A 12,569-nucleotide genomic window follows, 5' to 3' on the forward strand; every position below is an offset into this window, starting at 1 on the left:
ATTATTGTGTTAAATCCCAATTTTATTTTATTTTTTTTAATTTGATTTATATGCCGCCCTTCTCCGGAGACTCAGGGCAGCTTACAATGCGTTAAGCAACAGCCTTCCTACTTTTGTATATATTTATACAAAGTCAGCTTATTGCCCCCACAATCTGGGTCCTCATTTAACCTACCTTAGAAAGGATGGAAGGCTGAGTCAACCTTGAGCCTTGGCGAGATTCGAACCTGCAGTAATTGTAGGCAGCTGGTCTTAATAACCAGCTTAATAACAGGGTGCCTTAGACCACTGTACTACCAAGGCTCTTTAATCTCCAGTATGACCAAATGAGGCTAGTAGATAGTCCTATCTGGAAAGTCAAGTTTAATGTAGACCGGCCTTCTCAACTTCCAAGTCTTCTAGAAGTGTTAAAAGACTAGAAACTCTCATCAATCCAACCCAACATGACATGACATGTTGAGAATTAAGCTTTATTTATTTATTTATCAGTTTGATTTATATGCCGCCCTTCTCCGGAGACTCAGGGCGGCTTACAATACTTTTAAGCAATTTTTAAGCTTTAGATATCCGTGGGGCAGTTTCATTGGTAAAACTGTACTGGAATGAATAGACATATATACATACATACATACATACATACATTCACACACAGACAACATACATACATGCATATATTGTGCGAGTGTGTCTGTATCTGTAAGCAACTAGTTTATAAATTCCACGTAACATTACAATAAGTCTGCAGTCCACTGAAAATGGACATAAATTATCTCCCCATTGTTGAAGGACTGATCTATTATAATAGTGTAGAATTTATTTCAAGCTGTCGGTTTCCTATGTCATAGGTATGTAAACTTTGGACATACATCATATTAAATCTTTCTTAGAATAAGTTTCTCTTCCAAGTCAAATAAATCACCTTTCACTAATTGGCTAGCAGGGCGGAATGAGGGAGCCCTGTTTTTTGAGGTTGTTCCAATGAAATCCATAAAAATGTCAAGAGATAAGAACTGGAAGAACCTGCAAGGAGGACCAAGGGCATATTTGCCATGTTAAGACTCCGAAAGTCTCTCCCGTTTTTGGTTGAACATTTCCTCAAAAAGAGCCTTGGTAGTACAGTGGTCTAGGGCACCCTGTTATTAAGCTGGTTATTAAGACCAGCTGCCTGCAATTACTGCAGGTTCGAATCTCACCAGGCTCAAGGTTGACTCAGCCTTCCATCCTTTCTAAGGTAGGTAAATTGAGGACCCAGTTTGTGGGGGCAATAAGCTGACTTTGTATAAATATACAAAAGGATGAAGGCTATTGCTGAGCACATTGTAAGCCGCCCTGAGTCTCCGGAGAAGGGCGGCATATAAATCAAATTAAAAAAAAAAAAATTCTTTATCTGAGGCTCACTAAGAGGTAAGGGTGCAGTGAAAGTCCTGCTCCTTTCCTCTCCTTCCTGTTGAATCTCAATCCTCTCAGTCCCAGAAGTGAACATTCTGCACTTTCCAAGTTGTGGTTTAGCACTTAAAAAGGACATCAAAGCCCAAAGACTCAGAAATTGACAACCTGTGTCGACTTCCGAAGACCTTAAGATGAAAAGCCCTTAAAAAGAGCAAAAGCAGAGCAGCAGCAGACGGGAACTAGAAGGGCGCATCTACGCTGCGATCTGAGGCCATTGTGAGCACGTACACAGGGAACAGCAGGCAGTAATGACAATTAATTATTTAAGAAGAGCTGAAGGCTTTCGTGCAGGCTGTGCAGGAAAAAAGGGGGATTTGGAAACATCACTCTGGGATCCTTCGGTTGGAGGCTCATTAATTAGTATGCTGTGTGAAGGGAAGGGGAGTCTGGCGCTATTTCATCTTCATCTGAGGAGGGAGCTTTGCAATTAAGGCATCTGTTTGCCTTTTATAACTGACCGAGAGGCCTTTTGAAGGTGTTGCAGGCTTCAGAAGGTGCCATATGGCCTGCCTTGTCCCTGTTTGGCTGATTATGTAATTGCTGAAGGAGAGGACTCGGCATCTCCCTGTTAGAAAGCTCTCGACAACAAAAACAGGCATCAGACCGATGCAGAGTTGAAAGGTTCATATTTAAAACAAAGAGAGGTTCAAAATCGAGGCATGCATTCCGAAGCCAACAAGTTGCTTCCATCCCTTCAAAGCCCACGAACACTTAAAGCTGCATCCTTCTGCGTGGAAAGTGTGTACAATGCTTAACATTAAGACAATGCATAAGATCCACCTCTCAGGTAATTAGTATTTGGCTTCGGATAAACATACACACACAAAAATGGTTATTTGGGGGAAAACTTTAAGGCAAATTGTTACAAAGCTAGAAAATCAAATTGATTTGTGTTTGATTCTTTTTAAAAAAATTTCATTTAAAACGTGGCATTCTAACAGTTTAAGATTAAAATAATCTCACCATGTCAAACTATCTTATTTTATATGCTATTGTATTACTACATATCACACATAAATATTGGAAAAAAATAGAGAAGCTCGCAGAAGAAAACATAAACCACTTAAGAGCTAGGAATTTCACAGATAAGAGCTGAATTTTCTGAGAATGACCAGGTTATAGCAAAGAAGCATTTAATTAAGGAAAGCAGGGAAAACTGACACAGTAGAGAAAAGGACAGAAAGTTCACAAAATACAATTCCTTCTAACCAGTTTTTAGTGCATGGAAATAAGCTGTATATTCAGAAATCCAGAAAGGGGTGGGGTTACTATTTTTCCTAGACTGTCACACTAGCATACAACCTCTTCAATAGTAAACATGTCCAATTAGACAAATATTTTAACCGTTTCAGGACATTACATAATTTAGATTGCTTACAGAGAGGATTTTAAAAACGACTAGAGTGCCCAATGCCTACTTTAAGACTATTTATAACCACTTTAAGCAAAAATTTCAAATGCGGAAGCTAAAAATGAAATAACCTTTGCTATTACTTTCCCACAAAATACATTCAAAACGGAATGTCTTGTTTGAAAGCCCTGGTGTTCCTAAAGGGAGAAATATAAACGGACCATGAAAATAAAATGAGAGAAAATCAGAGATGGTTTACTAAAGTGAGATGAGCCATGTGCAAAAAGGAGCGGGGAGTACATGCAGATAGCCAAGCATAACAAGCTCAGAAGGAGCCACCTGTTTAAAGCAGGTGTGACAGTCAGGCGCAACCGCACAAAACAAAGCTTGCCTTCTGCAGGGATCAGACAAACTCCAACCAGCGATAACGAGGCTGCTACAAACGGCTGGTCTGGCTAGGCCATTATTCAGCTATCACAACAGGAATAGTCTTACTATAGAAAGTGATGGCCTGAATGTTTCCCTGGCACTCTAGGAGCCTCACTTTCGCCTTTTTAACGCATCGTGTTAAAGCTTGGTTCAGTTACCTTGTTGACTAAGCCTCAGGTGACGGGGCTTACACAACCCGCTAAGCAAAACACCGCCAACCATAGCATGATTTAGTGCAACATGGGAACTGGGTTTCCCTTTGGGGGGGATGCTTTGGGGCAGAGATGCCTTCCTCAAAAATAGATGTAAGCAAATACAATCACCCCCTTTGTTCCTATTTTAATTAAGAGATTTTCTCAACTGGCTACTCTCAGGTTTAGTTGGAACGGGCTGAAAATAGTTGATAAGATGCAGTAATAGCAACACTTTTGTTTCTGAGTGGGCTACTTGGAGCAGAAGATGTATTCAGTTGATGATATTGACTCGTTTCCCAACGTTCAAGGCAAGCAGCGTTGAAAATGCAACACATTCATCACGCTGCACGATTCCAAGCTAAAAACTTTCGTACCAAAACAACAGTTTGAGAGGTCTAAAAGAGGCAGGGCACTGAAATCTCTGTTCAGGAAATGGCACAGCCCACTCGTACGGGGAGGGTCTCCTACAGCCCCTCATTTCTATTTAAGACACCGTTTCACGCTGCCCTTGGAACATATAGGAAGAACAATAGCTTATAGTTGTAACACTACGAGCTACACAAGGGAAGCCAGAGGCCCCGCGTCTTTCGGCTGCTTCCCACTGTGCTCACTGTCATTCCGATGCACAAAGTTAAACTGGCCCAGAAAATTCCTTACAGGGGTGCTATTGTTCGCCCGTGGCGTCTTTGCTCTACAGCCGTACCCAGTAACATCAAACAGGCTAGAGAAGAATAGGCGGTGGGCTTGTAGGCAATCTAGGATTTGAGAGAGGCACGATTTCCACCAAAGGCTGCTGCCTGCGTTCCACAAACCCTACTCCCCATTAAAAAAAAAAAAAAGAAAGACCAATTTCCTGCAAGCAGTTCAAGATACGCAGCTGTAGAGATTGAAAGGCCGCTAAAGAGAGAGGCTTTGTCTCATTGCGTGCAACAACTTTACTCTGGTCAGAGCGCATCTGATGGACACAGAAGGCGAGGGAGCCAACCTCTCGGATCCGCACAAAAGCTGACAACAGCAGCAAATTAGGACCTAATGTTTTTGGTGTTTTTTTTTTTTTTTTTTTAAGAAAGTACCTCTGCGTTTCAACAGCAAGATGCGTGTTGCTGACTTTGAAAAGGCTGGGACCTGTTTGTTTTAGATTAACTTGCCGTTAGAATAACGAATATTACAAAAGGTTTGTAAGAAACACACAAATACAACGTGATTAAAAAAAAAAGAGTCCAATGCATCTAGTCTCCAAAAAAAAAAAAAAAAAAAAGAGGAGTCTTCATTGCTTTGATTTTTCTACCTCAAAGCTCGCCAGGGCGAAGACTTTATCTCCAGATCCTGTAGTCAAAGGAAAAACAAGCAAACAAATTAAAATTCTTTTAGCGTCCCTTCTTTAACAGCCATCTGACGCAGGACGTAAGAAAGTTCCTTTCTGTTCTATTTTGGCCATAAAATATACCTTTTAAACTACCAATTAAATTTTGAACCCGGTTCCCCTGGCTGAATAATTTTCCTGAAGTTCGATCAGGTCCAACTGGCAGGGCTGCTGGTCAGAGGAGGATGTGAACTCTAAGGGGATTCATGGTTTGCATCAGAGGTGGCAGGTTCTGACCAGTTCTGGAGAACCAGTAGCAGAAATTTTGAGTAGTTCGGAGAACCGGTAGTAAAAATTCTGACTGGCCCTGCCCCCATCTATTCTCTGCCTCCCAAGTCCCAGCTGATCAGGAGGAAATGGGGATTTTGCAGTAACCTTCCCCTGGCGTGGGGAGGGAATGGAGATTTTACAGTATCCTTCCCCTGCCACGCCCACCATGCCATGCCACGCCCACCAAGCCACACCCACGACTGGTTTGCATGGTGATTAAGATCAGTCATGGGATTGACCCTTTGAGACTCTATTTTTTGTGACAATCCTTGTCAAAAGCAGAGAGCGGCTGGAATCTAGGAGTGGCTAAGATTATGATAATCGTTCAGAAAAATAAATCATCCCCAATGCAGGTAGTCTTCAACTGACAACCAAAATGGAGCCCAAGGTTTCTGTGGCTAAGCAACACAGTGAGTTTTGCTCTATTTTACCACCTGCCACAGTTGTTAAGTGAATCACTGCACTGGTTAAGTTAGTAACACAGTTAAGGGATTCTGGCTTCCTCGTTGACTTTTGAAGGTCACAAAAGCTGATTATTACACAACCCTGGGACTCTGCAGCCGTCATAAATATGAACCAGTTGCCAAGCATCCAAATTTTGAGCAAGCGACTGTGGGGGATGCTGCAAAGTGCGTAAGTGTGAAAAATGGCTGTAAGTCACTTGTTTCAGTGCTGCTGTAACGTGGAATGGTCACTAAACGAATCGGTGTTAAGTCAAGGACTACCTGTAGATGTTTTTGACCCATCTCTATTTTGTATTCTTTCTGTTGGGGGTGTCAATGGCACCTTCTTGCTTACTGACCTGAATTATGTGAGAGAAGCATAGCCAGAAACTAAAACCTATTTAAATGCTCCTAACTGACATTTGCAACGAGAAACGGCTGTTGTGAGGTGTGGGACTGACACTCCTGAGCCCTGAAAAGAGTGGTGGGTAGAAAATGAACTAAAAAGAATTTTCTTTTTACCAAGATCAGTCGAGACCTTCTCAAACTGGCTGAGAGCAGTTCCCGCGTTCGTCGAAAGGAAAATTTCATCGCTGGGGGTCAGCTGAAAGTAAGGAGAAAGAGCGCACGGTTGACTGTGTAACATTTATATTATACCCTTTGTGGTCAATTGAATCATCTGTGATTTCATGGGTTCAGCAGATAAAGAAAAGAACGCTTTAAGTCGCTAATGAGGCCATCAAACGCTTTAAAGTGGGGTGTCCAACCTTGGCAACCTATGGACCATGCTGGCTGAGGAATTCTGGGAGTCGAAGTCAGGGGTGGGATTGAAAAATGTTAGCAACCGGTAAAACATAAAAAATGGTGGGTTGCCATGGCCATGTTGTTGGGGCGGCGTTTCCGCCCTCCCCAGGCTCCCTTGAGCCTCCGGGAGGGCAAAAACAGCCTCCCCTGGACTCCAGAGGCCCTCCAGAGGCCAGAAACGGGTCCATTTTTGGACTTTTGGAAGGCCCGTTTTTTGCCCTCCCAGAGCCTCCGCACAGGCCCTGCACTTACCTCGCATCCAAAACAGGCCGCATGGAGACTCGTGGGGTGGGTGGGGCCTTGCAACTACCGGTTTGGTGAACCAGATGTAAAATTAGCATCGAACCGGTCTGAACCAGTTGAATCCCACCCCTGATTGAAGTCTACAAGTCTTAAAAGTTGCCGAGATTGGACACCTCTGATTTAAATGATATGAAGAGAGAAACCTCAACTCTGCGACTTCATGGAGGAAACAAGGAACAACAGGAAACTGTCATATTAAAAAAAATTAATATAATTGGATTTTGTACTATGTAATACATATGAATATAGTTAGTTAATCTTACTATCTAGGGCACAACTTCCCTTTCAAGATGGAAGTACACTATAAGGTTTCATAAAGCATAATCAACTGATCAAAGCTACATTAAAATCTTCTTAACTCTGCTCCGTTCCATGAAAACACTGAGATCAGACGAAGCAAGAAAAGTCCCGTTTTAATTGAGTCCACCAAAATCAAGTCCTATATGGAATTCCAGGGATGGGGGTGTCTGGTTAAAGAAGGCTGGTCAGAGAGGAGTAAACCGTAGGATAAAGTACGAAGGAGGTGCCACCCTGAAGTACCTTTTCTCCCAGCTTGCGGAGAGCCGTGAGGATTTCCACCTTCTGCTGAGTGTAGAGGTCTCGTCCCAGTTTCCCCACTATCAGGTCTCTGTCCATCTAAGCAGGAAAGGAGAAGTCATATCAGCCTCCAATTACCTATGTGATGTTTGAGGATAAAGTTGGCCTGTGACTGGGAATCAGTTATACACTAGAGGGCTGGGAAGCTCGCCTGAGCAATTTGCACTTTGCACCAATGTGGCTCTCAGCTTCCAGAATGACGTCATTCGTCTGAGCAAGAAGACAAAAAGGTTGCCATTTCTTCTTCCTTAGTGCGGACAGCAAAACCACTTGTGAATTATGTTCAAGCCAACACAACTCAGGCAAGAGACTCTGTACACCAGTGCAAGATTTAAGCAACTTGCATAAATCGTACCAAAAAAAAAGAACCAAAATCACTTTCAATCATTTTTAACCATGCAGGTTCCCAGGCTAGATCAATCTATTAAAAAAAACAAGATTTAAAAAAAAAGGATGGGGAAATAAAACGGAACGTGTCAGCTGGGACCCCGATTCTCGAAATAAAATCGTTTTGCATTGGCATCAGTCTTGCCCCAGAAATATTTTGTTTTTCAGAAGGAAAGTGGTTAACACTCTTCATGTCCTTGACTTATTGAAGAACAGAATTTGTTTGTTTGGAAAAAAGGAAACATCCTCACCTCAGCCAATCTTGTCCTCAACTGCCCAGGCTGTTTTTTGGCAAACATCCTGATGACTTCCGGAGTTTTAAAAGCCTGGCTGATGGCTGCTTGTATAGCCTAAAAGATAAAATGTAAATAACTTGTAGCGAATATCAATAGACAAGGTTACTTCGTGTTACATGGATATGATAAATATTATCATGAGTTATTTCTATGACTAGTAAGGGGCACTGAACCTCTAAGAAATTCCTTTGCTATCAGCACATGGGATGCTTCTGTTCATTAGTCACTTAAAAAGCAGCCAGCTTTTGCAATTTTTAATATCTGAAACATTAATTTATAAAACCAGAGCACCATATAGTTCTGCGGTTAAGAGCAACAGTTGGACTGCAGCAAGTTAACATGCCTTCCGTAGTCATTATTATTTTATAACTAATATTATTATTGCTCATATTAGTTCTTTAATCTTGCTGTACTAGACTTGTCAATCCTCTACCTACATTACAGGTAGTCCTCAACTTATGACCACAATTAAGCCTAAAATTTCTGTTGTTAACTGAGACATTTGTCAAGTGAGTTTTGCCCCATTTTACGACTTTTCTTGCCACAGTTGTTAAGTGAATCCCTGCACTCAATAAGTTAGTAAGCCAATTTCTCCTTAGTTCTAAGTTGCTTCTGTCCTTGATCAGTTTCCACCCATTGCTTCTTGTCCTGCCCTCAGGTGCTTTGGAGAATAGATTCGCTCCCTCTTCTTTGTGGTAGCCCCTGAGATATTGGAACACAGCTATCATGTCATCCTTAGTCCTTCTTTTCATTAAACTACTGGTACATCAGTACTACTGTCTCTCATTTGTACCATCCATTCCCCCCCCCGCTTCGCAAGATGGAGAAATTTGCTTGACACTGCAAAGTCAGGTGACTTTCTGCAGGTGACAGTGTCTAAGGTTGCATGGAAGAAGGCTTAAAATACCCATCCATCGCTTTGGAAACAAAAGGAATCTAGAAAGGTGCCACCCACTGCAGGAGATAATTTTGACATACAATCACCGAAATTCAAGCCAAATACTCACCAGTTGCATCCCACCGAGCTCATCTACCAAGGTCATATTGCCAGAGATAATTTTTTTCAAGGAGTCGTTGAACTCGCTCAGCTGCTCAAGTGTTTCCTTCTTGGTTTCTTCATACTCACTGACATCCAGTTCGTCTCTGCAAGGGAGCCAATCGCAGTATAATTTTAGCTGCTGTTACCAACATACAATAGGGATGCGGTGGCTCAGTGGCTAAGATGCTGAGCTTGTCGATCGAAAGGTCGACAGTTCAGCGGTTCGAATCCCTAGTGAGCTCCCGTGACTTGTCCCAGTTTTTGCCAACCTAGCAGTTCAAAAGCCCGTAAAAAAAAGGAAAGTAGAAAAAATAGGGACCACCTTTGGTGGGAAGGGAACAGCGTTCCGTGCGCCTTTGGCGTTGAGTCATGCCGGCCACATGACCACGGAGACGTCTTCAGACAGCACTGGCTCTTCGGCTTTGAAACGGAGATGAGCACCCTAGAGTCAGGAACGACTAGCACACATGTGCGAGGGGAACCTTTACTTTTACCTAGCAGCATACAGATAGTTCCCGACCCATGGCTACAATTGAGCCCAAAATTTCTGTTGCTATGTGGAACGCTTGTCAAGCAAATTTTGCCCCATTTTACATCTTTCTTGCCACATTTGTTAAGCGAATCACTGCAGTTAAGTTAGTAACACGGCTGTTAAGGGAATCTGGCTTCCCCATTAACTTTAATTGCCAAAAGGTCACGAAAAGGGATCATGTCACCCCAGGACACTGCAACTGTCATAAATATGAGTCAGTTGCCAAGTGTCTGAGTTTTGATCATGTGACGATACGGATGCTGCAGTGGTCCCAAGTGTGAAAAGCAGTCATAAAGTCACATTTTCCAGTGCCATTGTAACTTCGAACGGTCACTAAATGAACTGTTGTAAATCAAGGACTACCTGTATTCCCAATCTAGGGTAACTAACCTCCTACCTATAGCAGGAAGGGGTAAACTGAGGCAGCAGGGCTATACACAGCAGCAAATGAATATTTAGCTATGCTTATTGCAAACGGCAATTTTAAACTGGGACACGCAAAACTATGGGATACTCTTAAAAACAAAAATCGTTAAAAAAAATCACAAGTGTGTATACACCCCCCCACCCCATCCCAAATCTCCTTTCCAAAAACTCTGAAATTTGATCCAAGGATCCATGGTGGATTAGTCATGTCCGGAAGGGCGGGTGGGCGCCCTCCCCCTGTCCCTTACCTGCACTCCTCCAGATCCTGCAGCTGTTGCATCAGCCTGTCCAGCTGCTCTTCCAAGTTCTGCTTCAACTTGCTGGTCTCGATGGTTCCCCTCGAAGCCATTTTAAGTCATGTGCCACACAGACCTTCTGTCGGAGACAAAAGCAGAGACAAGAGGCTAAATGACAGGAGGGGCCCCTGCCATAGGAAGGACGAATAGATAGGAACTCTTCTACGAATGATAGAATTAAAGCATAGAATTAAAGGTGCATTAAATAAATAGCAACAAATAGCTTATGTGACACCAGATATATTCGATGTATATATGTATAAATATTGCATATCCGATGTTAATAGAAATGAGATTTTTTTCTGTATATATATATAAAATTTAATAAAGTATGTTTGAAAAAAATAAAAAAAATAAAAGAGAAACTCTTAATTTGAAAAAAACAGAAAGGGGAAGGGGCTGCAGCCCTCTCCCTCCCTCCTCCCTCCCCCCTCTCCCTCACACTCTCTCCATCCCCCCTCCCCTTCTCCCCCTGCCCCTCTCTCCCCCTCCCTCCCTCCCCCTCCCTCCCCATCTCCCCCTTCCTCCCCGTCTCTCTCCCCTATCTCCCCCTCCCTCTCTCCCCCATCTCCCCCTCCCTCCCCCCTCCCTCTCTCCCCCCTCCCTCTCTCCCCCATCTCCCCCCTCTCTCCCTCCCCCCTCTCTCTCCTCCATCTCCCCCGCCCTCTCTCCCCCATCTCCCTCTCCTTCCCCCCTCTCTCCCTCCCTGGAAGGCATTTGGGGCCAAGAAAAATGTTATTTTCAGCTTGGAGGGATGCACTCCAGTTGCTAATTTTTATTTTTTATTTATTTTTTTAATTTTAGCCATGGGGTTTGCAATCGTAGCATTGTGCCAAGGGGGCGGAGGAGGCCCCACTTCCAGTTGCTGATTCAGCTCAGGTTCAGCGCCTTTCGAAGCCCTCTTCCCCCCCCCCCCACAATCCCACCCACCCCCTTTTCCTATCCGACATCCCCCCCCCCCACTCCTCCCAATGAACCCCACTCCCGCATTGCCACGACCTGGCGTCCCCCCCACCCCACCAACGCAGGGCCCCCATCCCTCCCTCCCTTACCCACGCAACACTCCTCCTTCCTCCTCCCCGGGTGGATGAGAAGGCGGACCCCGCCCACTCCCTCAATCACATCTCTCCTTTGGGGAGGGGGGAATTAGAGCCCCCGTCCCACTTCCGGTTTGGAAGCCTTGGGGGAACCTTCCTGGGCGTCGGACATGCCGTCACTTCCTTCTGCGGGAGCCAATCAGAGCGCAGCTTTCGCTCCCAGCCGCTTCTCTTGCCTTCTTGGCTCTTTCGACCGAGTAGTTTCAGTTCCGGGCTGAAGCCGTTGACGACTCTCCCTCTTCGATCCTTGCCGGCCGGTAAGGCAGTCCTTTTCGGGAGCCTCCCAGTTTTGGAGGGGGTGGGTCGGCGGGTGCAGGAGGGGTGGGCGATCCTTGCCACGATGATAGCTTATTCCAATCAGAAGCCAATAAAAGAAATAATACAGGTAGTCCTCGAACTTACAACGGTTCGTTTAGTGACCGTTCGGAGTTACAACGGCACTGGAGAATGTGGCTTTATGACTGCTTTTCACACTTGGGGCCACTGCAGCATCCGCATGGTCGCATGATCAAAATTCAGACACTTGGCAACTGATTCATATTTATGACGGTTGCAGTGTTCTGGGGTGACGTGATCCCCTTTTGTGACCCTTTTGGCAAGTAAAGTCAATGGGGAAGCCAGATTCCCGAAACACCCTAAAAGTTGTAAAGGCACTGGAAAAAAAGGGAGACTTGCGACCGTGTTTCACGCTTAACGACCGTTGCAGCATCCCCCGCGGTCACGCGATCAAAATCCAGACGCTTGGCAACTGGCTCACATTTATGACGGTCGCAGCATCCCCGGAGGGTCGTGCCATCAGCTTTTGCGACCTTCCGACAAGTAAGAGCCTTGGTAGTACAGTGGTCTAAAGCACCCTGTTATTAAGACCAGCTGCCTGCAATTAAAGTAAGATCGAATCTCGCCAGGCTCAAGGTTGACTCAGCCTTCCATCCTTTCTAAGGTAGGTAAATTGAGGACCCAGTTTGTGGGGGCAATAAGCTGACTTTAGTATGAAGGCTATTGCTTAACGCACTGTAAGCCGCCCTGAGTCTCCGGAGAAGGGCGGCATATAAATCAAATTAAAAAAAAAAAAAAGTCGACGCGGAATCCAAATTCACTTTTAACAACCAAACACGTTTTAAAACGTGTTTTTAGCCGAACAAATGCAACGATTTGCTTAACAATTCTGAAAAGTCGTAAAATCGGGCAAACTCGCTGTTTTGCTACATAGATTTTGGACTCGGGTTGTGGTCGTAACTCGAGGACTACCTGTATAAACGTCTTGATTTCCTGTAAGAAAAAAAAACCCGAGCA

At 44.2% G+C, this 12,569-nt stretch overlaps 2 protein-coding genes across 5 annotated transcripts in view; one reads left to right on the forward strand and one right to left on the reverse strand.

Moving 5' to 3' along the window:
* NMNAT1 (nicotinamide nucleotide adenylyltransferase 1) overlaps window positions 1–12,569 on the forward strand; it is a 38,170-nt gene that overhangs the window by 2,055 nt on the left and 23,546 nt on the right. The window contains exon 1 of one of the 4 annotated variants that reach the window (XM_034438866.3): window positions 11,378–11,533. The exons of 2 other annotated variants lie outside the window; for them this stretch is intronic. The gene's annotated coding sequence lies outside the window, so the exon portion shown is untranslated. Of the gene's footprint in view, window positions 1–11,377; window positions 11,534–12,569 lie in introns of those variants that run through there. One more of the 4 variants, XM_034438867.3, reaches the window with a different exon arrangement.
* On the reverse strand, window positions 2,059–11,401 carry LZIC (leucine zipper and CTNNBIP1 domain containing). The gene is made up of 7 exons (XM_034438870.3): window positions 11,232–11,401; window positions 10,132–10,258; window positions 8,894–9,029; window positions 7,842–7,940; window positions 7,147–7,242; window positions 6,022–6,103; window positions 2,059–4,749 (listed from the first exon to the last, which is right to left on the reverse strand). Exons 2-7 carry the CDS (start codon window positions 10,230–10,232, stop codon window positions 4,691–4,693), a joined length of 573 nt encoding a protein of 190 aa, XP_034294761.1. The 5' UTR covers window positions 10,233–10,258; window positions 11,232–11,401; the 3' UTR covers window positions 2,059–4,690.

The sequence above is a fragment of the Pantherophis guttatus genome, chromosome 15, assembly GCF_059756535.1.
Source record: "Pantherophis guttatus breed Tessera chromosome 15, ASM5975653v1, whole genome shotgun sequence".
Classification (NCBI taxonomy): domain Eukaryota; kingdom Metazoa; phylum Chordata; class Lepidosauria; order Squamata; family Colubridae; genus Pantherophis; species Pantherophis guttatus.

Bases quoted from the DNA above. Each gene is read 5' to 3' on its own strand.
- LZIC (XM_034438870.3), bottom strand. From the start codon at position 10,232: ATGGCTTCGAGGGGAACCATCGAGACCAGCAAGTTGAAGCAGAACTTG. The intron at 9,030-10,131 runs GTAAGGGACAGG...GCTCCCTTGCAG, and splicing joins CAGGATCTGGAGGAGTGCAG to AGACGAACTGGATGTCAGTG. The intron at 7,243-7,841 runs GTGAGGATGTTT...TTTCCTGCTTAG, and splicing joins TGAGGACAAGATTGGCTGAG to ATGGACAGAGACCTGATAGT.